Source organism: Dipodomys merriami, unplaced genomic scaffold (assembly GCF_024711535.1).
Source record: "Dipodomys merriami isolate MVZ:Mamm:240054 unplaced genomic scaffold, mDipMer1.0.p SCAF_8, whole genome shotgun sequence".
NCBI classification, from domain to species: domain Eukaryota; kingdom Metazoa; phylum Chordata; class Mammalia; order Rodentia; family Heteromyidae; genus Dipodomys; species Dipodomys merriami.
Window position 1 is genome coordinate 53101317 of NW_027206401.1, and position 24099 is coordinate 53125415.

General features: G+C 46.5%; 1 protein-coding gene across 2 annotated transcripts in view; it reads left to right on the top strand.

The window, feature by feature from the left end:
- Window positions 1-1782: 1782 nt before the first annotated feature.
- The window catches only part of Col9a1 (collagen type IX alpha 1 chain), a 52080-nt gene continuing 29763 nt past the window's right edge, over window positions 1783-24099 (top strand). The window contains exons 1-14 of one of the 2 annotated variants that reach the window (XM_070010116.1): window positions 1783-1796; window positions 2226-2299; window positions 3326-3403; window positions 3534-3666; window positions 6741-7137; window positions 13040-13109; window positions 14613-14647; window positions 16258-16332; window positions 16699-16734; window positions 16844-16906; window positions 20144-20197; window positions 20467-20502; window positions 22646-22669; window positions 22953-23006. In XM_070010116.1, the coding sequence (XP_069866217.1) occupies window positions 1783-1796; window positions 2226-2299; window positions 3326-3403; window positions 3534-3666; window positions 6741-7137; window positions 13040-13109; window positions 14613-14647; window positions 16258-16332; window positions 16699-16734; window positions 16844-16906; window positions 20144-20197; window positions 20467-20502; window positions 22646-22669; window positions 22953-23006 (1143 nt within the window). Of the gene's footprint in view, window positions 1797-2225; window positions 2300-3325; window positions 3404-3533; window positions 3667-6740; window positions 7138-13039; window positions 13110-13689; window positions 13786-14612; window positions 14648-16257; window positions 16333-16698; window positions 16735-16843; window positions 16907-20143; window positions 20198-20466; window positions 20503-22645; window positions 22670-22952; window positions 23007-24099 lie in introns of those variants that run through there. The other variant, XM_070010118.1, reaches the window with a different exon arrangement.

The following is a 24099-nucleotide window of genomic DNA, read 5'->3' on the forward strand; positions in this document are numbered from 1 at the left end:
GTGTCTGTGGTAAGTGTATGTGCTGTGTGTGTGTGTGTGCGCGCTGGTACTAGGACTTGAATTAAGTGCACTGTCCCTTAGTTTTTTCCACTCAATGGCAGCAATCTAGCACTTGAGCTATAGCTCTATTTTAGACTTTTTGCTGGTTAACTGGAAGGAAGAGTCTTACAGACTTACTTGCTTGAGCTCCCCTAGAGCCTCAATCGTCAGAACTCAGACTCCAGAGTAGCTGCGATTACAGTCATGAGCCACCAAAATTATTATTTTTTAATTTTATTTTTATTTATTTTATTTTTATTTTTATTGTGAAAATACTGTACAGAGGGGTTACAATTACATGGGCAAGATAATGAGTACATTTCTTATCAAGCATTGTATCCTACTCCTTTGTTTCCTCTTCCCATCCCTTCCCATCCTCCCCCCCATCCCCCCACCCAATCCAAAATTATTGTTTTATGTCAGTACTTGCATCTCATTTATTTATTTTTTTAATTTTATTTTATTATAAAGAAGCTGTACAGAGGGGTTACAGCTACATGAGTAAGGTAATGAGTCCATTTCTTGTCAAACATTGTTACCCCCTCCTTTGTTTGTTTCCTACCATCCATTCCCTCCCCACCTCCCCACATCCCCTTATAGTTAGGGCAGTTGAGTAACAGTTTAGCTAACTTGTCTTAGGTCTATGGCTAGCAAAGTTGGAATAAATGGGGCTTTAGGCCTGGATGGAGGGCAGCGAAGCCCTTGTGGGTTCTTCCACTGCTGCCTTCTCTAGTAGCTCAGTGGGTGTCTCAGGCCTTTGAAAACAGCCACTGTCTTCCTATAGCAGATCTGAAGGCAGCCACTGTCTTCCTATAGCAGATCTGAAAACGTCCACTGTCTTCCTATAGCAGATCTGAAAGCAGCCACTGTCTTCCTATAGGAGATCTGAAAACGTCCACTGTCTTCCTATAGCAGATCTGAAGGCAGCCACTGTCTTCCCATAGCAGATCTGAAAGCAACCACAGTCTTCCTATAGCAGACCTGAAAGCAGCCACTGTCTTCCTATAGGAGATCTGAAAACGTCCACTGTCTTCCTATAGCAGATCTGAAGGCAGCCACTGTCTTCCCATAGCAGATCTGAAAGCAACCACAGTCTTCCTATAGCAGACCTGAAAGCAGCCACTGTCTTCCTATAGGAGATCTGAAAATGTCCACTGTCTCCTATAGCAGATCTGAAGGCAGCCACTGTCTTCCTATAGCAGATCTGAAAGCAACCACAGTTTTCCTATAGCAGATCTGAAGGCAGCCACTGTCTTCCTATAGCAGACCTGAAAGCAGCCACTGTCTTCCTATAGCAGATCTGAAGGCAACCACAGTCTTCCTATAGCAGACCTGAAAGCAGCCACTGTCTTCCTATAGCACATGTGAAAGCATCCACTGTTTTCCTATAGCAGCTTGCATGAATACTTCTAGTGAGTTTCCCCACATCCTGATTTTACTTTTTCTTTTTCAGCAAACCTCCCTGCTGTCAATCCCTCCCTGTGGCCTCCTCAGTTGGAGGCCCCGCCTGGGGCCAGGCCTGGGCACACCCGGCCTGTCCCACCCCTTCTCCACTCCACTGTGAGGTGTCTCTGAAGCCCCAGGTTTCTCCCTTTGCTTTTAGACCTCACAAGGAGGAGCAACGGAGGTCAGGGCCAGAACTCGGTGTCCAGAAGAGACGGCAAGAGGGACTTGGATGTGTACTGACTCCCCTCCAGCTCCTTCCTTGCAGGGACTGTGGGCCACCAAAGAAAACCCACGAAAATGAGGAGCTGCTGGTAAGACTGTGACTTGGGAGACTTGCTGGGGGGCTGAGTTAGGGTCTCTTAGAATCAAGGTCTGTTTCTGCAGAGCGGTTACAGTGAGAGGAGGAGAGAGGGAGAAATGAAGAAGGATGGGAGTAAGGCAGGAGAGCAAGCACGTTCCAGGTAGAAAATGAGAGTCAGAAAGGAGAGAGGAGAGGCCACCATGAGAGAGACAGAAAATCAAAGATAAAAGCCAACACAGAAACAGCCAGCGAGTGGGATACTGTAGCAACAGAGGCTACAGGAGCCACAGCCAGGTCTCATTCACCAATCTCTGAGTGCAAATGAAGAGCTCTGCCCTGGGCTCTCGTCACCGGCGTGAATGAGCTAACCAGGCACACACATGGGGAAGTGGTCCTCTCAAGGGATTTTGCTGCAATGATTTTTCTCCATCTTCTTCAGGAAAATTCCAGTTTTCTTCTTGGTATGCAGCTTCCTGGGACCTGGGGCCTCGGCAGCTTCCAAGCGCCGCCCAAGTAAGAGACACAGTTTCTGTGTTTTGAAAACTCACTTATCACCAGAAACAACTGGAGCTGTGGTGAAGCAGGGGTGCGGCGGGAAGGCTGCATGCCCCTGGTCCTTCCTACCTTTCCTCCACTCGCACTCATGCTTTGGGCTACAGAGACATGCTGGTGGCTGAGCGTGGAAAAGGAAGTCCTGACGGTGGTTACAGTTAGCAAGAAGGGCAACCAAGGCAGCACCTGGCCCAGCAGGGACTAGCAGGTGGAGGGGATGCATGCCTAGGTGGATGAGGAGGGGGAGGTAGACGGGTTGGGGAGAGTGGGGTGGGAAGAAGAGGTTTGGTGTACTCTGACTGCTAGGCCAAACTCTGCCTGGAAAGAGCATTTCTGGCGTCAGGTGGATCTCATTAAGGCTCCAGGTTGGATGTTACAAGCACTTTTTGATGTTGGTGAGAAAACAAAAATCTCTCTTACTCTGAAGCTCAAGACACAGAGCTGCCTTGCTGAGTTCTAGGCTTAGCCCACTCATGATTATTTCCTTCTTGCTACTGTTCTCACTTCCAGGGCATTAGCAATAATCCACTCGAAACAAATATACTGAATTAAATATACCTTGTGTATGATTATCCAACATCAGGACTCCACCACACCCTCAAGCTTCACTCGATTTGACATTTTCCAAAATCTCATTGAACTGGCCTGAAGCTAACAGCACTCTCGTTGAAATTCCAAACATGATATTTAAGGCATATTTTCCAACCCAAACCACCAGAAAATTTCCAAACAAGCCTGTGCTCCCAGGCCATTCAGGACATGGAGGCTGTGGCTCCAAAAGGAACAAATTTCCAACCCTGCCCCCAAAGGAACATCTCTCAGAACAGACTAATAAGCGACCTTGCTCTTGCATGCCCCAGTCCGCGTTGAAGATGGAGTTGTGATCTTGAGATGCAGAGTCAGAGCGCTTACAAGTAGCTGCTGTTGTTACTGTTCGCCTGCTCAACAGTAGTGGCTGAGAGAGGCTGATACACCATCTCTTTTCAGGATTCCCAATCAACTCAATCTCCAGCGGAGACAATGAACTCTGTCCCAAGATTAGGGTTGGCCAAGATGACTTGCCAGGCAAGTAGCAACCTATCTTTTTGGAAATGGGTTCCTTCCAGACTGGCTGTGTTCTTTGGTTTGGGAAAGTTGGGGCAAGGAATAAGGCCGGTATCGTTTCTGACTTTCGTTTTGTGTTCCCTTTCTGTAGGATTTGATCTGATTTCTCAGTTCCAGGTGGACAAAGCGGCTTCCAGAAGAGCTGTCCAGAGGGTGGTGGGGTCGACGGCCTTACAAGTGGCCTACAAGCTGGGAAATAATGTGGACTTTAGGGTCCCAACCAGGTATTATATAAAGGAATAGCTTGTCTAATTACCTTCCTCAAATGTGTTTTAAGTTTTGGGCAGTTAGGTAATGCTAGATTTACACTTCTTGGATCATGGCTCTGTGTAATGATGAAGGATTTTGCTCATTTATCAATGCGTAATGCTTGAATATTGCTCTTCATGTTCTCAGTGTAGACTTTTCATTCCAGGAAAAAAATAGCCCATCACCAAGACTGTTATTCATTGATTCAGGACATGTTCTTCTTTCCTTGCTTTCTGTTTCTTTTAAACATAATTTGTCTGGTTTGGGCTGAAAGGGCCCTGTGTGGAAAGTGCCACGTTGAGACGTGCTTTCCCCAGGAGCCACAGTGTGGTTAGGAAGCACACAAGGGCGCTGTTCAGTGCCCCAGTGCTGAAACAGAAGCGCGTGTCCAGGGCTCTGCTCCTGGCAGGCTCCAGACAAGAAGACTGAAATGATGTTAGTGTTAATACTAAGAGTGGGGGGGAATAAATCTTCCACTTCATTGGCATGCTTTTCTGAAACTAAGCTTCAAGCTCTTTAAATGATATTTAATTGAGGTCCATGAGTATCTGAGTAAATGTTGAATTGTACCATTGTTATAAAAGTATTTCAGTAATTTAATTTTCCTGTTATGAACATACTTTATTATACAGATGTGAATATTACAATTATACATTTAATTCATTTCAAAAAACGAATTAATCTTCCTTTAAAAGATGAATAAGGCTAGGCACCAGGGACTCAAGCCTGTAACCCTCGCTACCCAGTAAGTTGAGATCTGAAGATCAAGGTTCAAAGCCAGATGGGGTAGGAAAGTCTGTGAGACCCAGACAGTGAGTTCTAACCCCAGAACAGGCATAAAAAAGATAAATAAGAAAATTAGGTACTCTGTTAAAAATTGTAATATCATAGATAATTTATAGACTCAGCTCCTTTTAAATCATATATACTATTTGGCTTACTGGTAGATCTGAAGAACATATTTATAAGAATAGAATTGAAAAAGACAGTGGGTTAACATTTCTACAAATGAGATTTGTGAGACTTTTAAATAGTTTTAGGTCTATAGAAATGCACATCGATTTTATTAATATAAGCAAATAAAATGTATTTTCTTTTCTTACCATATTGATATTCTATACTAGTCTAGTTTGAAAGATGATTACCCTGATATATATATATATGTGTGTGTGTGTGTGTGTGTGTGTGTGTGTGTGTGTGTGTGTGTACTATTAACATCATATATATATATATAATTTTAATATGTGTGCAGCGGAAGATACACATAGATACCTTTAGTTTAACAATACATAATGAATTAACTAGTCCTTTAGAAACTCATTCCACTTTCCATTATTTTTAAGTTGGCATATACCAAGTCAAAGATAATTGGAAAGATGCCTTCCTTCCAACATCAACTCTTTGCTGGGAAGGAAAGCTTCAATGAACTTAACTTTAGGATGTCTTCGCTCAAGAGGCACTTGAGTATGTTACTATGATTTTCTGAGTCAAAACAAAAATATTGTTTTAATGAATGAATTTAATTCTAAAGCTTTTCTCACTATATCCATAGACAACTATGTAGGTAACATACATCAATGTTTTAAGACTATAAAATAATACTTGAGAAAGAGATGAAAAACGTTCATATTTATTTTTTATTTACAAAAACCTCATGCCTCAATAATAACTAACTTACTAGAGAGAGGGGGGGAGGGAGGGAGGGGGAGAGAGAGAGAGAGAGAGAGAGAGAGAGAGAGAGAGAGAGAGAGAGAGAGAGAGAGAGAGGGGAAGAGTGTGTAGTTGGATGCTATTGACTCATACCTGTGACCCTAGCTACTCAGGAGGCTGAGATCTGAAGATTGTGGCTTGAAGCCAGCCTGGGCAAGAAAGTCTAGAGACTCTTGTCTCCAATTAACCAGCAAGAAGTCAAAGTGGAGCTGTGGCTCATGTGGCAGTGCTCCAGGCTTGAACATGAAAGCTCAGGGACCACATCTATGCTTGAGTTCAAACCCCAAGACCAGCACCAATAATAAAATAAAATAAAAATCACCATTCACTGAGATAGTTATTCCTAGTTCTTCACAAGAAGGGAGCTATAGAAGAAGAGTTTGACTTGAAGGAAGGTTATTTGTAACGCTGAGTCCTAGCTCACTATTGTTTACAGATATGCTGAATTTTATTATCTAGCAAACAAAATTCATTGATACCTAGTTTACCAACCATATCTTCTTTGTTTAGGAATTTTTCTAAGCTTAGAGGAAGGAAGGTAAAAAGTTATCATTTCAGTCCTTGCATTTTTACATTTCTGAGTTTCACAGTTCAGTGTTCTTAAATAATAAATAAATAAATGTAATAAGCAGTCAAATTAAGGGAAGCAGCAATGACACAGTGTTGGTCAATGGCATAAAGTGTGCTGGAGCAGATAAGAACTTGCCATCTTCCACTTGTCAAATACCCGGTGACTAGTAGCCAGCGGCTAGGTAAAGCTCAGACTTCCCTGGGAAAGGTGAACATTCCCAGCCTTAAGAAGATTGTGAGTAAAGTCTGCACAGTTGTAAATGATAACTCAAATGCTTAGGTAGGATGAGAATATAATTGTGGGGGAGAATACCAGGTGAAAGGAAAATAATCTTAATATGTTATACACAATTAAAAACATTAAAAGCTACTTTAACTAAAAAGTTTCAACCAGTGGGGCTAATATGGACCCCAAGTGATTTCTTTGCTCATTGTGAAAGAAATACTGCCAAGAGCTTTGCAAGAATGTTGTTTTTGGCTGGGCGAAAATTGCTGAACAGTAGCTCTTTGGGTAGCATAAATAGTAATATTGTTTGGATTTTATGGCAGTTGGGAAAGAGAGTTTTAAAATGTGTATTTTAAGATAGAGCATTAAGGAACATTGAATGATTTAATTTCTGGGCAGGTCCTATGAACAGGCAAGCACAAATAATGCATAGTTTTCTATACTGTCCTTTCTCAGGTCTAGAATCTAAAAAAGCATAAAAGATGGTAAATATATATGAATACAGGACAAGACTCACATTGACTACTTTCACATTTTACGCAGGCATTTATATCCACATGGACTGCCTGAAGAATACTCCTTTTTAACAACATTCCGGATGAATGGGAGCACACTTGGAAAGAACTGGAATATCTGGCAGATCCAGGACCCTGAGGGGAGGGAGCAAGTTGGAGTGAAGATCAATGGTCAGACAAAATCTGTTGTGTTCTCATACAAGGGACTGGACGGAAGCCTCCAGACAGCAGGCTTTTCAGGCTTGCCTTCCTTGTTTGATGCCCAGTGGCACAAGGTCATGATTGGAGTGGAAAGGACCAGTGCCACTCTGTTTGTAGACTGTGTCAGGATCGAATCATTACCCATAAAACCAAGAGGCCAGGTGGATGTGGATGGCTTTGCTGTGCTGGGGAAACTCGCAGACCACCCCCAGGAATCTGTTCCAGTAAGTACAAGACCATGTGATGGTAGACAAATCCAGTGAGCACAGGTCCACATGATGGCAGACCAAATCCAGTGAGCACAGGTCCATGTGATGGTAGACAAATCCGGTGAGCACAGGTCCATGTGATGGTAGACAAATCCTGTGAGTACAAATCCATGTCATGGCAGACAAATCCAGTGAGTACAGATCCATGTGATGGTAGACAAATCCTGTGAGTACAGATTCATGTCATGGCAGACAAATCCAGTGAGTACAAATCCATGTGATGGTAGACAAATCCAGTGAGTAGAGATCCATGTCATGGCAGACAAATCCAGTGAGTACAGATCCATGTCATGGCAGACAAATCCAGTGAGTACAGATCCATGTCATGGCAGACAAATCCAGTGAGTACAGATCCATATGATGGCAGACAAATCCAGTGAGTACAGATCCATGTCATGGCAGACAAATCCAGTGAGTAGAGATCCATGTCATGGTAGACAAATCTAGTGAGCACAGGTCCATGTCATGGCAGACAAATCCAGTGAGTACAGATCCATGTCATGGTAGACAAATCCAGTGAGTACAGATCCATGTCATGGCAGACAAATCCAGTGAGCACAGGTCCATGTAATGACAGACCAAATCCAGTGAGTACAGATCCATATGATGGCAGACAAATCCAGTGAGTACAGATCCATGTGATGGCAGACAAATCCAGTGAGTCCAGATCCATGTGATGATAGATCAAATCCAGTGAGTACAGATCCATGTGATGACAGACCAAATCCAGTGAGTTCAGATCCATGTGATGAGAGACCAAATCCAGTGAGTACAGATCCATAAGATGGCAGACAAAATCCAGTGATTACAGATCCATGTGATGACAGACCAAATTTAGTGAGTACAAGTCCATGTGATGACAGATCAAATCCAGTGAGTACAGATCCATATGAGACAGATCAAATCCTGTGAGTACAGATCCATGTGATGTTAGACCAAATCCACTGAGTACAGATCCATGTGATGGTAGACATATCCAGTGAGTACAGGTCCATGTGATGGTAGACAAATCCAGTGAGTGCAGATCTATGTGATAGTAGACAAAATCCAGTGAGTACAAGTCCATGTGATAGTAGATCAAATCTAGTGAGTACAAGTGTACCTAAGGCCGAATCCAGTGAGTACAAGTCAATGCAGAACTAGTCATGTAAAAACAAAGTGTTGGTGATAAAGTTGTTTAAGTGTGCTGTCGGATGGGCACTACCCAGGTTGTTACTTCAGGAATTAAGTGTTGGTATCCTATAGGAAAGCTCAGATATGGACAGGCATCAGGTTTTTCATGCTTACTTGCTCAGTTTTCCTCCAGATATTGGAGAAACATCTTCGGTTGAGAAGGATGGATTTTGCTAGAATATATCATGCTTTTTTTAATAGTTTATAAAAGATTTTCTTTTTCCTATAATTGTTTACAAAGTTGTGAACTGATTGTGGAAGGGGAGTGTCTGATGTGTGTGTGTGTGTGTGTGTGTGTGTGTGTGTGTGTGTGTGTGTGTGTGTGTGTGTGTGTGTGTGTGTGTGTGTGCCAGTCTTGGGGCTTGAACTCAGGGCCGGGGTACTGTCCCTAGCCTTTTTGCTCAAGGCTAGCTCACTATTACGTGAGCCACAGCTCCACTTCCAGTAGTTAATTGGAGATAAGAGTCCCATGGTGTTTCTTACTTGGCATGGCTTTAAACCATGATCCTCAGATCTTAGCCTCCTAAGTAGCTAGGATTACAAGTGTGAGGCATCAGCACCCAGCAAGCAAGTATCTGTTTTCTGGAATGTTCCTTTAGTGCTTGGCTTGTATTGCAACTTCAGAAACATTGGCCAAATTAAATTATTTGTCACATTTTTTTGTCAGTGGTATTCAAGGAAAAAAAATGACTCCAGGGATGAAAATGAGAAATGCGTAAAGATTAGCATTTTAGCTGTGTAAGGAAAGGGACTTTAACCAAAGCACTCTGACACCCTTCCTTCAACATAATTAGCATGTAAATTGGAATTCATATTGCATGCCAAAAGGTCTTGTGCAATGGGTCATTAGCGCACCAGTGGTGTCTATGGGCCCAGGTGTGCTCCCGAGCCTTCGGTCTGGAGGTCTACCTGACTGCATCTCATTTCCCTTCATTTAGTGCCACAGGGGACATTTTATATATTTAAACAGGGGTGCCAATTTTTACAGAGAGGATCATATTTCTGGAAGAAAACAGCTTGATGAAGTACTTCACTTTTGCAAAATTAACTTCAGTAAACTATATCTAAATAAAAGATATGGTTTTCCGTGTAACTGTATAACTAATGCTTCTCAGAGCAATTCCGGTCTGAATCATTTTCAGAACGCTGAGCTCACCCACACACAATGCATGCCTGCTGAGAGATGTCAAGGACTTGGTGAATAAAACTGAGTGATTTTTTTTTACCTTGAGAGTAAATATGTCTCTCTCTTTTTAATGGTTATTTTTCCTTTTATTTTATTTTTGTTTATTTATTTTTCTGTTTATGTGGTGCTGAGGAATGGAACCCAGGGCCTCATGCATACTAGGCAAGCACTCTACCACTGAGCCACCTTCCCCTGAGCATCTCTACCTATCCTGACAAAATTCTATTCTAGTCATTGAGACAAGAGGAAAAAGAACTACAATTGTCTTTGCTATGTGTTACTTTTATATACTTGAATTATATACTTTTATATACTTGAATTTTTAGAGGAACACTAGTAACACTAGTAATTTTGCTTCTGGATATATTTCTACAACAAGCATAGAAAACAGGGGGAGATATGAAATCGTGCAGAAGTGTTTCAGTCTAGCTCTGAAGTTTTCTAGCAGGCAGTACAAACAAGCTTGCACATGTTAATTTCTATTTCTTGTTCTATATTCATATATATTTCATATTTTTATTGTACTAGATTTTGTACTCTGGGCCAATGATGCTTGCTAGGCTGGTGTTTTGATGTTGAGCCATGCTTCCAATGCAGATATTTTTGGTCAGCCATGGGGCTTAAACTCAGGGGGCCTGGGTGCTGTCCCAGAGCTTTTGTGCTCAAGGCTGGCACTCCATCACATTGAGCTAAAACCCCACTTCTAGTTTTCTGGTGGTTAGGTGGAGATAGGAGTCTCATGGCCTTTCCTGCCCGGGCTAGCTTCAAACTGCAATTCTCAGACCTCAGCCTCCTGAGTAGCTAGGATGACAGGCGTGAGCCACTGAAACCCGGCAGCTAGCACAGTTTCTTGCTGACTACTTTTAGGAAAATTTTTCTGCTTCCTGTTCAAGTATGTCTTTGGCATACCTGTCATTGCTGGGACCCTAGGCCCAGGCTCTTACATGCAACTATGGATTGAAAAGGGGCTTTTGAACTCTTCTGCTTAAACTGTGGCCCTCTCTGTCTCAGCCTCCCAAACAGGTAGGATTTACAGGCCTGATTCACTGATGCTAGGAGTTATTTTCTGTTCATCTTTCATCAAAGTACTCAATCACCAAATGCTTTGGTTGCCAGTTTGAAAGGAGGACTCACTGTGGAGACGTTGTGTATTCTTGGAGATCAGGCAGGGTTGTAGAAACATGTTCTGAGTTGTAGTGTCAGAAATTTTGGAAGCACAGCTCTACTATGAGATCTGTGGCCAGAGAGTTAATCTCTTGATCTCACTTTACCCATCTGTGAGCTTTGTCAGATGACATAGTTAATAGCCAGTAAGGAAAACATTATTCCATTCTATTTTTATCTTCCTTATAAATTGCTCTGCAATTTAAAACAAAATCTCAAATAAAATCCCCCTCAAGTAAACCAAATTACTCTCATAGAAAGTGTTTGGCTGAAGCCCCTTCCGGTTTTCTAGTGGTTTATTGGAGATAAGAGTCTCACGGACTTTCCTGCTTGGGCTGGCTTTGAACTGCGATCCTCAGATCTCAGGCTCTTGAGTAGCTAGGATTACAGGTGTGAGCCACTGGTTCCCAGCTTGGCGGAAGCTTCTTCTTATTGTAAGAAGCTGTGTAGTTTTTTTTTGTTTGTTTGTTTTTGGCCGTGAAGCTTGAACTCTGGGCCTGGGTACTGCCCCTCAGCTCTTCAGCTCAAGGCTAATGCTTTATTACTTGAGCCCCAGCACTACTTCTAAAAGCTTCTTCTTATTGTAAGAAGCTGTGCAGTTTTTTTTTGTTTGTTTTTGGCCGTGAAGCTTGAACTCTGGGCCTGGGTACTGCCCCTCAGCTCTTCAGCTCAAGGCCAATGCTTTATTACTTGAGCCCCAGCACTACTTCTGGTTTTCTGGTGGTTTATTGGTGATAAGAGTCTCATGGACTTTCCTGCTTGGGCTGGCTTTGAACTGTGATCCTCATATCTCAGCCTCCTGAGTAGCTAGGATTACAGGCATGAACTACTGATGCCCGGCAGCTGTGTAGCTTTTTGAGCAGCATATCTGAATCTCCTGACTCAGCCATCCCCACCATGGATGCCTGGAGCAGAGGATTTATAGATAAGTTCTATCTTAAAATTAGTGTCTCTTGACAGGCGCCAGTGGCTCATGCCTGTAGGTTCAGCTACCCTAGCTGTTCAAAGCACACAGATCCTCAGAACTCTCTCCAGTTAACCAAAGTGACAGGCTGGAGGTGTGACTCAAGCAGTAGAGCACTAGTCCTGAGCAAAAAAAACTGAGCCAAGGTTTGGTGGGGTTGGGAGAACCAAAGAATAATGGAGCAAGAGGAAAAGTCAAGGCCAGCCAGCACTGTGCAGGAAGGACTGGCAATGGAGGAGTGTGAGGGCACCGCCTCCTGTTCGCCTCATGGTGAAGAGAAACCTGTCCTGCCCTTACTGGTAGAACGGAAGACATCACCTTTGTTGTCTTCAATTGCAGTCATCCATCTTGTAGCTTAAACTGTGGATATTCTGTAGCAGTAGAAAAATTAATGAAAATCACTATTAGTTGAGAGAAGTCATGCTCCAATTGGAGATGGGATTTCCTAATCAGACATTTCATGATGACAGTAGATGTGCTGGCCAAGATCTGGGGGGCTGATGCGAATTGTCTTGGCAACAAAACTTCTCCACGAAGGGAGGCCACTGAGGCAGGGGTGCACCTCAGGGGAAGAGTCCTGAGTTCAAACCCCACACTGCTAAAAACAAACGCCTCATGTTTGTGTATGTCTCTAAGTTTTTTCCTTTTCTTCTTTCTCCTTGTCAATGAGGCTCTTACTTAGATGTAGACTCAGCAATTCTTCCCTTGCTCTGTTTCTTTCCTGTTGCACACGCACGCACGCACACACACACACACACACACACTGCTAAAACTGGAAGAAGGTATCAGGACACATTTAAAATGTGTGTCTAGCAATAATACAATCTGCAAAACCCAACCATTTTAACTCTTTCCTCCGCTGGGATGCCTCTTCCCTTTAGCCCCTTCAGGCCGCTTGGTAGACATGCTTGCTTGCTTGCTTGCTTTATTACATTTTTGGTGCCAATGTTGGGACTTAGGGCCTCCTGTGTGCATTTCCTTGGCTTTTTCTGCTCAAGCCTGGCACTCTGCCCGTTGAGCCACACTTCCCTTCTGGCTTTTTTCTGAATGGAGATCAGAGCTGGCTGCTTCAAACAGCCAGCCCAGACCCCAGCCTCTCCAGTAAGCTCGTTCACAGGTGGAGCCGCGGGGCTGGGGCGGAGCCGCGGGGTGGGCGGAGCCCCGGGGTGGGCGGAGCCGCGGGGTGGGCGGAGCCGCGGGGGTGGGCGGAGCCGCTGGGTGGGCGGAGCCTCACTTTGATGGCATTGCCCGCGGAACTCGGTCTATTCGCCCCGGTTTTCCGTCGGGGGAGCCCCACCTGATGTCTCCCTAGACGTCTTCAGTGGCCGCCGCCTTCTCACGGGGCCTAACAGACCGCTCCCTTCTTCCAGTTCGAGCTACAGTGGATGCTGATACACTGCGACCCCCGGCGCCCCCAGAGGGAGACCTGCCACGAGCTGCAGGACAGAACCGCGGTGAGTGCCTGGGTTGGAGAGTCCGCCCGGCCCCGCCCTGCCCCGCCCCGCCCTGCCCCGCCCCGCCCCGCCCCGCCCCGCCCCGCCCTGCCCCTCCGCTCCCCTGCCCTCCCCTCCCCTCCCTTGCCCTCCTCTCCGCTCCCCTCTGCAACCCCGCCTTTTCCTCCGCTCCCCTGCCCTCCCCTCCCCTCGGTTCTCCTCCCCTCGGCTCCCCTCCGCTTCCCACCCTCCCCTCCGTTTCCCTCCACTCCCCGCCTCCCCCTGCCCGTCCGGGCTCTCCGAAGCCCTTGCTCGGTTCGGATCCACACCCTGGCAGGTGGAGCACGGGTTGTGTCGGTGCTTGGTGGGGTCCCCATCCCCGCCCCCAGTCTCTCAGCGGGGTCGGGGTGGGTGGAGAGCCCGCCCGGGCGGGGAAGGGCTAAGGCGCCGTCCCTCCTTCCCCGTCCCCCGCCCCCCCCCCCCCCCCCCGCCCCTCCAATCCCAGGTCCTTCTTAGCCGGCGCCCGAGCCGGCGCTCAGACCCGGGCCAGCCTGCACAGACCGAGCCAGGCAGGGGGTTCAGGAGGGGTCCGGGCGGGCAGCGGGGGCGGCATGGCCCGGCCCGCGGGGGCGCGCGGGGCGCTGGGGCTGCTGCTGTCCGCGCTCTGCCTGTGTGGGGCGCAAGTAAGTTGGGTCCCCCTGTTCCCTGTCCCTCTGTCTCGTCCCCCTGTCCCCCTGTCCCTCTGTCCCCATCCCCCTGTCCCCCACCCCCTGTCTCTCTATCCCCCTGTCCCTCTGTCTCCCATCCCCCTGTCCTTCTGTCCCCCATCCCCTCTGTTTCTCTGTCCTCCTGTCCTCCTGTCCCCCTGTCCCCCTGTCCTTCTGTCCCCCTGTCCTTCTCCCCCATCCTCCTGTCCCTCTGTCCCTTCTGTCCCTCTGTCCCCTGTCCCCCGTTCTTCTGTGCCCCTCTCCCCCTGTCCTTGTGTCCCCTTGTCCTGTCCAACTGTCCGCTGTCCCCCTGTCACCTCTGTCCCCCTGTCATCTCTGTCCCCCATTCCCCTGTCCCCTTTGTCTCCTGTCCCTCTGTCCCTGTTCCTCTGTCCCCCCTGTCCCCCATCTCTCTGTCCCCCTGTCCCTCTGCCCCTTTTCCCCCTGTTCCTCTGTCCCTTTGTCCTCTGTCCCCCTGTCGCTCTGTCCCCATCCCTCTGTTCCCCTGTCTCTCTGTCCCTCTGTCCCCCATCCCCCTGTCCCCTGTCCCTCTGTCCCTTTGTCCCCTGTTCCTCTGTCCCTCTGTCCTCTGTTCCTCTGTCCCCCTGTCACTCTGTCCCCCATCCCTCTGTCACCTTGTTGCCCTGTCCCTCTGCCCCCATCCCTCTATCCCCCATCCCTCTGTCCCTTTATCCCCCTGTTCCTCTGTCCCTCTATCCTCTGTCCCTCTGTCCTCTGTCCCTCTGTCCCCCATCCATCTGTCACCCTGTGGCTCTTTCCCCCATCCCTCTGTACCCCTGTCTCCCGGTCCCTCTGTCCGAGTCAGACTACGAACAAGGTGAGCAGGATGAAGGTGTACAGATGCCTCTGCAGAGAGCAGGCAGCACCGGGGCATGGACCAGCCATGCCCTCGCCCTCTTCTGGCCTTCGGGCCCGGGCACTGAGGTGACTCTTCACCTGCCCCTGGTCAGTGCGGTTGGGCTGGAGTTCGGTGCCTCTCTTCCTGAGCCCTGCAGCCCCATCCCAACCATCCCTTTGGAATCCCAGCAGCTTCCCTAAGGGCGAGGGGGTAGGCAGGGGGGAGGACAGGAGTGGGGAGCAGGCAGGGGAGTAGGCAGGGGTGGGGGGACAGGCTGGCAGGTGGGCTGGGTGGGCAGAGGTAGCAGGGGGTGGGCAGGGGGTGGGTGAGGTGGGGAGCAGGTGGGTGGGATGGGGAGCAGGTAGAGGTGGGCAGAAGTGGGTGGGGGTGGGCAGGGGTTAGGGGCAGGTAGGGGTTGGGCAGGGGGGTGGGCGGGGGTGGGGAGCAGGCAGCCAGGGGTGGGCAGAGGTGTCGGGTGGGGAGCAGGCAGGGGAGTGGCAGGAGTGGGGGCCCTGCAGGGGGGTGGGCAGAGAGTGGGCAGGGGGTGGGTGAGGTGAGGAATAGGCAGGGGGTGGGGGGCAGGTAGGGGGTAGGCAGGGGTGGGGACAGGCGGGCAGGTAGACAGGAGTGGCAGGAGGGTGGGGTGGGGAGCAGGTAGGGGTTGGGCAGGGGGTTGGGCAGGGGTGGGGGGCAGGCCAGGGGAGTGGGCAGGAGGGTGGGCAGGCAGGGGCTAGGCAGGGGTGGGGGGGCAGGCAGGGGCTAGGCAGGGGTGGGGGGGCAGGCAGGGGCTGGGCAGGGGTGGGGGGCAGGTGAGGGTGTTGGGCAGACCCAGCAGAGAGGACTCCAGCTCCCTTACAAAGATCCCATTGTAATCGGCCTGGCCTTGGGAGTTTAGAAAAACAAAGTTTTCCTCATGAAAGAAGCTTTCTTTTTCTTTCCCCCTCCGTTCACTCAAATTCAGAAGCAGAAAAAACCCTGCTCATTCCCTAAGCAGGGCTGCTTTTCAGACGCCAGGCCAGGCTCGGGTGCCTTCAAAGGCAGGGCCTGCCTGGGCTGGGGCCAGGCGCCTGAAGCTGGTGCAGTCTGCACCCCCCTTCCCTCCCCCCACCCATGGCTCCCTGGCAGGTAGACCTGAAGAGAGGCTGGCCCTGGGCCAGGAGCCCCTGCCCCCACCCCTTCCAGCCTTTGCCTGGAGAGTCACCGACCCCATTCTACAGGACCAAAGATTTACGTTCAGCTCCTGTCAAGTCCTGCCAAATCTCTGCCCTGCAGTTTCTAATTAAAATCAAGGTGCTGGTGCTGCCCACTCCCTTCTGGGGACACCAGGCATCAGACCCTCCCTTCCTCACCCCTCCTTCTTCTCCCTGGGCCCTGAGGAGGTAAGGCCGGTGAGGCCTCCTCCACCCTCCTGGGTGTCCCGGGCAGTGCTGACCCACCCCATTCAGAATGTGGCAGCGCCCAACCCCTGTGACCCTGAAAGTGCATGTGTTGGGCTGGCTTTCAAACATCCAGGGTGCCCAGAGCGTGGGGCCTGGGCCCTGCTCGGGGCCTCGCTGACTCTGTGTGCTGTTTTGTTTTGTTTTTGCAAGAGAGGTCCTCCCGGAGAGCAAGGCCCCCCTGGGCCCCCGGGGCCACCTGGAGTGCCTGGCATCGATGGCGTGGATGTAAGTTTCCTTGTCCAGGTTCTGTGTGTTTCCCCTGGGCGCCCCAGTCCTCTGCTGTCCTGCTCTTATTTCACTTGTTTGGGTTGGATGGGCTTTTAGAGGGAGCCAGGTGTCCCCTTCCTAACTCCCCACTAGGATAGGGGTGGAAGGGGCTGGAAGGTTCATGGTTGGATCCTGTAGCCTGTGGATTTGCAGGGGGAAGACGGACCCTCACCCCTGTCCTGCCATCCCAAGGTCATGTCCCTCCGTCTTCTGCCCCACACCCAATCCTGGTCTCGTCTCTGAAGTGAGGTAGCAAGGTGAGTTAGCAAAACGTCTGGCCTGTCACACTCACAAATGTCCTTGCTTTTCCCCTTCTGCCTCCAGGGTGACCGAGGGCCAAAGGGCCCCCCCGGCCTTCCGGTGAGTTGATGGCACACAGCGACCCATCGCCTTCGCATAGATGTGTTTGCAGACACACAGGACCAGTCTCAACTGTGCCTCGTTTTCTGTCCCTGCTCTCCTTGTGCAGGGTCCTGCTGGAGAACCTGGGAAGCCAGGAGCACCGGGCAAGCCTGGCACGCCAGGGGCAGATGTGAGTAGGAGTATTGACGAGCAGCTCGCCTAGCCAGAGTGTGTGTGTGTGTGTGTGTGTGAGAGAGAGAGAGAGAGAGAGAGAGAGAGAGAGAGAGAGAGAGAGAGAGAGAGAGAGAGAGAGAGAGAGAGAGAGAGAGAGAGAGAGAGAGAGAGAGAGAGAGAGTCAGACACAGGCAGACAGACAGAGACAGCTATGAGCGTGGACGAGTCACAGCTGACAATACCCCAGCAAACACTGACCTGACTGAGCGCCTGCACCTGCGCCCCCACCCCTCGCCTAGCTCACCTGGGTGCAGCTCACCTGTGCGCCCTGCCCAGCTCACCTGCGCAGAGCCCAGCCCCTTGTTCAGCTCACCTGTGTGCCCTGCACAGCTCACCTGCATGCCCCGCTCCTCCTAGCCTTGCCCAGGGTGGTGGAGTGGAGTCGGGGGTGGACGGAGGTTACAGGGGCTTCAATCAAATCAGACCACACCAACTGAGAATATCAATGAGAGTGCGGTCAGGCTTTGTGGAATGAAATTACTTGAAGCTGTCAGAGGATGATCAAATTGTCTGATAAATACAGGTCACCGAGAAAGCTAATAGCTTAACGCCAGTTGAATTTATTTTACTTCTGTTTTGAAACTTCAACTTTGGTGTCGGGTGAGAATATAAGTTCCGATCACCTTAAAAACTGTTCAGGAGTGGAAGCACAAACCAGGGTTTCTGCTTAGATTCAGTGTAATTTCAGATAGAGTGTTAGACTTACCTGTCCACCAGTTAGTGAGTTCCTGTTTGTGTGTGCGTGTGTGTATGTAATTTATGAGGAGTCTTTCTGTGTAGTTGGGGCTGTCTGGAACATTCTTCCTGAACCCTCGAGCGTGCTTCGATGGCAGGGCTGTGCGGGCCAGGTCCTCAGGCTCACAGTGCCTGGTTAGCTTGCTGCTTCAGAGCTTGCTTCACACATGCTTGGCCTTGCTCATCTCAGAACATCAAAAGGCTGGCCCTGATTTTGCGTTATACTGCTTCACTTCCACAGAAATTTTGGACACACAAAAGTGCTTTTAAATTTATAAAAGTACAATTTAAAAGCAATGATAAATATTTTTCCTTGTCTATATTTATAGCTCCACAAGGCAAAGCAAACCACATTTCAAATATTAAAAGTTGTGAAGAGTATGGTTTCTCAGATCAGTGGTCTGACATTGATTGGTTCTCTGGGAGAAACAGGGCAGGGCAGTGACACAGTCTCTGGGTACAGAGGAGGGAGGAAAAAGCAAAGAAAGGAGGGAGGAGGGAGATAAAAGGAGAAAATCCAGACAGGTCCTAGGGTGTCAGCCAAGCCATACATCTAAGAGAGAAATTAACTGTTGGAAGTGGTTTAGTGATTTTTTTGTAAGTCTTTTTACAATATTATTTCCTTTAGACTTAAATAACCTGCAAAGGCTATTGGTCTAATGTTGTTTCCCACACATAAGGAAACTGAATAATAATATAGAACAGTGGTTTACTCAGGAAAATAAGCAAAATAAGACCTATTCTGTAATTTTTTTTTGTTCAGTCTCTTCAGGTCTGCCTCATGCAGATAAAGTTGAGGTTCTTAATAGGTGAACAATTGGAGAAAACAGGAAGGACAGTGATGACAATGATTTTTACATTAATAATGATATTGATAATTCAGTGTCTATTAATCTTTTATAAATGATTTTATTTTATCATTGTAATTATTAGTATGTTTTATAGACGGCAACCTTTGGGTTGAAACAACTCAGGACTTCTGGAACTTACACTTTTCTTCTTCTACTCTTTGGTTGATTTAACATTTAAAACTTTTTTTTAACTGTAATTAAGAATGGACATTTTGAGAATAATGAAATAGAAACTAGACCATAGGTTCTTGGGTTTATGTCTGGCTATAAGGAAACCAAGCAAGCTGACAAGATTCCAAATTGCTTCCTTAGTGGTGAACTCAAAGACCTTAAACCTCCACTTTGTCTTCTGTTATTTGGCTGATTGTGAAGCTTGTGCTTTGGTAATGTTATGGAGGACAGTGCTGAGGTTTCATGTGCGAATGGGAACGCTCAAGCTCAGGGTCACACATCCTGCCCAGAGCTGCACAGCCGCCCCATAGCAGTCAGGATCTGAGCCTAAAATACAGGTGCTGAGGAAGGACAGAGTGACACCCTGACTTCTCGAACACCTCAAAGACCAGCTATGCTCATTCTATTCAGTGTCTGGTTTTGCGCGTGCTGTGTGCTGGCTAGACCGGATGCAGACATGGAGTCTACCGTGTCCCGAGGGGCTACCTTTCCCATGGGGTTGGTGCCACTGTGCTGCCAATACCACAGTCCATCCTCAGCTTAATTCAAAGAAGTTCCAGTGACAGGCTTAACTCACCACACCCTACGGATGATTTATTGCTGGAGGTGGTCTCTGGGTGGTCCAGCCATTATTGGAGTAGCTATTGCCCGTTATCATTATTGGTCAACCCAGTCACCGTGGAAGAAGATGAGCTACTTGCATGCAGAACATGGGCAGGGATGGGCGCTGGAGGGAAAGCAGGTGGAGTTAGAGGGCCGAGGGTTCTGATTTTTGGGCCCTGCACAAGGGGTGAGGCGTGCTCCCATTGTGCGTTCTCTTTGCGGAAACGTGGAGATGACCTTCACCTCCCCAGAGCTCAACACCTGTGTCCGGGCTTGTGCCCAGATTTCAGAGCTGTAGTTAGGCAAAAGACAAAATCAAAGACAGTTTGTTGAAATTTCCTTTGCATGCGGTTTAATAATTTTTGTCTTCAGCAAATTTCCAGCACCTATCATTTAAAAATACTTTTCTGATTTCTTTGATCCACTCTGTGGAGTCGTCAGAAAAATTGATGTAGAGAAATGCAAAACTGATGGACCATAAATAATAGATTTAGGGGTTAGAACATCATAATTATAGAATTAGGGATTAGGACAATGTAATTGCTTTGTCTCCAAACAGACACAGAAGGCAATATGGGATTATTGAACCTCCTGACAAAGGACAGTTACCAGAAATTTAGGAATATGTTATAATTTTTAAATAGAAAATAAGTAGCATGCAGATCTCATGGTAAATGTTACTTTTGAGTAAGAGCATGGGGAAGTATTACTTTATAAATATTTGCATTATACATAATGCAACCATCCTGTAGATAACCAACAAAATGAAGCTCTGCCTGGCAGTCTGTCTACGAGTGCGATGGTGGTTCTAACATCAGATCTTGCTTTGTCAGGGACTAACAGGACCTGATGGATCTCCTGGCTCTGTTGGACCTAGAGGCCAAAAAGTAAGTGAGCCACAGTCTAATTGTGAGTTGGGATGAAATGCTGAAGTATCCTCTTACTGTAGTGTTTTCAAATAAGCTAAAATATTTTAAAATAAACAATACAAGTCAGCTAAACTACTACAAGTCAGATAAAACACTTTTTCCAGCAAACTTTGGGTCTAAAAATACCAAGATAGAGAGTTTTAATGGTTTCAATATCTGTGCAGTTTGCCTGTTGATATATTTGTGTTATGAAAGCCAAGTGCAACGAATCTCCCTTTATTTTTTAGGGAGAGCCTGGAATTCCTGGATCTCGAGGATTTCCTGTAAGTAGCTACAAAACCACACAAAAGTGGAAGCCTCCTATTCTTAGGTAAAATTCTGACATATGCTGTCAGCAACAGTTAATGCAGAGTTCTACTTAAAACATAAGGAAGTGGTCAATGTTCCTATTATGAGTGGAAAAATCTTAGAGATATTTGAATGTATGGTATGAAGTGCATATTTCTATTTGCTGGTAGTATTTCTCTGTAAACGACATCCTCTCTACCTCATTTCTAGAAAACATTCCTTGCATAAAATCAGCAGGCCTAACTACGAATGGTCAGACCATGCTTCACAGCAGTCTTCACAAGTGGGTTTATCACGAGTGTAATTTCAACCAGTGAGAGACTGTCACTGCTCTAATTCATAGGCTAGTCTTCCACCACCACCCAGTCCTACATTGTGCATGTCAGTGGGACTTTTCCTTTCTGCTTTTCCTCTTTATTTCTCTTTTGCTCTTGTCATCCATCTGTATGTTTTTGCTCCTTTTCCCCAATGTGTACTATTTCATTGCACCTGTGAGTTTCTGCACTGGCTGCCTGTTTTCCAGCAGCAAAATATTCTGTTTAATTCAGATATCAACATTATAGAAAGATCTGTCCAACATCCAACTCTAGTAATGAAATACATGATTAATTGTTATATTCAGTCATAACACTTGCTTCTCAAACTGATCTATGTTTACACATGAGGAATGTTTCAAAGAATACTTTGAGAAGCCTAGCATACTATGAAGAACTCCTGCTTGGGTGACTTCTTGTTTTGGTTGTCTCAATAACTAGAAAGAACAGTGTCACTACCACAGGCCCTGTGTGGATTCTGGGTGATTCTTTACTATGGAGATTGCAGGAAAGCAAGACTGGAATGAAAGCTAGCAGGAAGATGATATCAAATAGCTGTGAATAAATGCTATTGTAGCCAATGTGGGCAGGAGAAAGAATAACAAGAAATCCCAAAGGGGAATTAAAACTAGAACTCGAAAGTAGAAAACCCAGCGAGGGTTCACATTCTCAGAGTGGGTAACAGACTAGCTCTGTGTTTGGAAATGAACAGAATGTGGCTTCAGTCCCTGATTGCCGGTAGCCTGGTGTTGATAAGGGTTAGGAAATGTAAAGGAGAGGGGGAAGAATGACTAACTTTAAAATCAAATTTAACTTGGGGCAGATTGAGAGTGGAGAACGTGGACAGGGTAACATTGATCAAGGTGCAATGATTGCACTCAAAAACTGACATGTGGAATTGAAACCTCTTGGTACAACTACTTAAAGATAACAAAAAATAACAAAACAAAACAAAAACAGGCTGGGTGCTGGCCACTCACACCTGGAATCCTAGCTACTCAGGAGGCCTAGATCTGAGTTTGTGGTTCAAAACTATCTCAGGCAGAAAAGTCTGTGAGACTCTTCAGTTAATCAGCAAGAAGCCAAATGTAGAGCTGTGGCTCAGGTGGTAGAGTGCCAGCCTTGAGTGAAAAAGCTAAAGGATGGCATCTGGTCCCTGAGTTCAAGCCCCAGTACTGGCACTAAATAAATAAAAAAAATATATTTAACATAGTCAAATTAGGATCTCATTGTAGGTAACTTCAGGATTGCAGCACTTTATTTTTTAATGTCTACTAGATTTTTTAAATAATATTTCTAGATTTTGTGTCTAGAAATATAGCTCCACCTGTCAAATAGAAATGTATTTTTTAAATCTTTTTTTTGTTTTTCTATGACGATAGCATGTTTAGGGAGATTTCTAAACCTCCTTTATTACAACCTGTAAAACTACATTGTCTCAGGTGTAGTTAATAATATAATCAATAAAACACTGTAAACTAACAAAGATTTAAATGGTCTGGTTGTGATCTGCCTAGAATGGCATAAACCCTCTGATGATCAGCACCAAAGCCTCCTTCACTTTGATTCTCTTTGCAAGCATGAAGTCTTTAGCATAGCTTAGGAGCAAGGCAAGTTGCTCCTTTTCATTTCTTAGGATGAGTATGGCATGTTTAGTGTTAGGGCCCTCTGGTTTTCCATGACTCACATCCGTGTGCATCCGTACTTGGGTCTGATATGCTCGCCATGAACGTTTTATGTAACTGTGTGCATCTGTACTTGGGTCTGATATACTCGCCATGAACATTTTATCTTACTCTTTCAGGGCCGTGGCATTCCTGGACCCCCTGTACGTATCACATCATCGTTCTGGAAATACCATGTGTTAAAAAAAATGATCTACTTCTTAAATCTGGTCTGGCTTTGCTATTTCCACTCCCACCAGTGAAGTGTATAGGGTTTTCTAAGTGACCTTAGGTAGCTGCTCACAATCATCCCCTATTCTTCTGCTAAAGAAAATATTTACAAATGTAGGAGATTTCTGCTCTATGTTAGTGCTTCATTGGGAGCCAGCTCTGGCACAGATTCTCAGTTCTGCCAGTGCTAGGAGTCACCTGTTGCTTTGCCCATAGGGCCCTCCTGGGACATCGGGCCTCCCCGGAGAACTCGGCCGTGCCGGACCCAGTGTGAGTACCTGCTGCCCTGTGCTAGGTCTTTGCTGACTTGCTAACAATATTACCACAGAGGGTCAATCATCCTCACTCCACGCTTCTGCCTGAAGCTCCAAAGATGACAGGTGAATTTTATTCCAGCTCAGCATATTGATAGGATGAAAATGCTACCAAGTGAATTTAATGTGTGGTTTGTTTTTTGTTTCTTTTGTTTGTGCAAGTTTTCAGATAGACTATTTTCCCCAAGTAAGGGGTGAACCCTTTTACTAGACTCTCAGCTAGGATTGGGGTCCAGAGGCTTTATGTGAGATTTCCCACATGATATAAAAAGTAGCCTATTCATTTTCATGTGTAGATTATTAAAGTTTAACTTAAACACTTAAACACGAATGAGGTAAACTTCACAGAGCTCTTTCTGGCAAAAGGGCTTCATGGAGATATTCTGCACACACATCCTAAAAGTTGAAGTACTGATGTTATGAGAAGATAGATCATTGAAAATTCATTTAGGGAAAGAGTGCCATATTATATACCCTATTTTTGTTGTTGTTTTGACCACATTGGGATTGAACTCAGGGCATTGTACTTGTTAGGTAGGTGCTCTACCACTTGAACCACCCACTGAACCCAGCACCTTTCTTGTTTTTCTACATGAGCTTTTTATTTGCAAATTCACTTACAGGAGCAAAAAATATGAAATGATTGTATATTTAAAGTACTTATAAGATTTTTCTTGCTTTTTATTGGCATAACATCAAGAAAGAAAACATGTAGACAAGAGTAATATTACTAATGAGCATGAACATTAAATGTTTAGAGTAAACCCACTTCTTTTTTTGTACCAGTACTAAGGCCTGAACTCAAGGCCTGGATGCTGTGTTTTAGCTTTTTTATTCAGGGCTGGTGCTTGGCCATTTGAACCACAGCTCCATTCCTACCTTTTTGGGGCTTTCACAGGCTTCTGTGGCCAGACTGGCTTTGAATCATGATCCTCAGATCTCAGCCTCCTGAGTAGCTGGGGTTACAGTTGAGAGTCTGCCAAACTGGCTTGGCATCCATTGTTATCTGAACAGCTTATTTGAATTTAGCCTTCTTTGCATTTATTTCC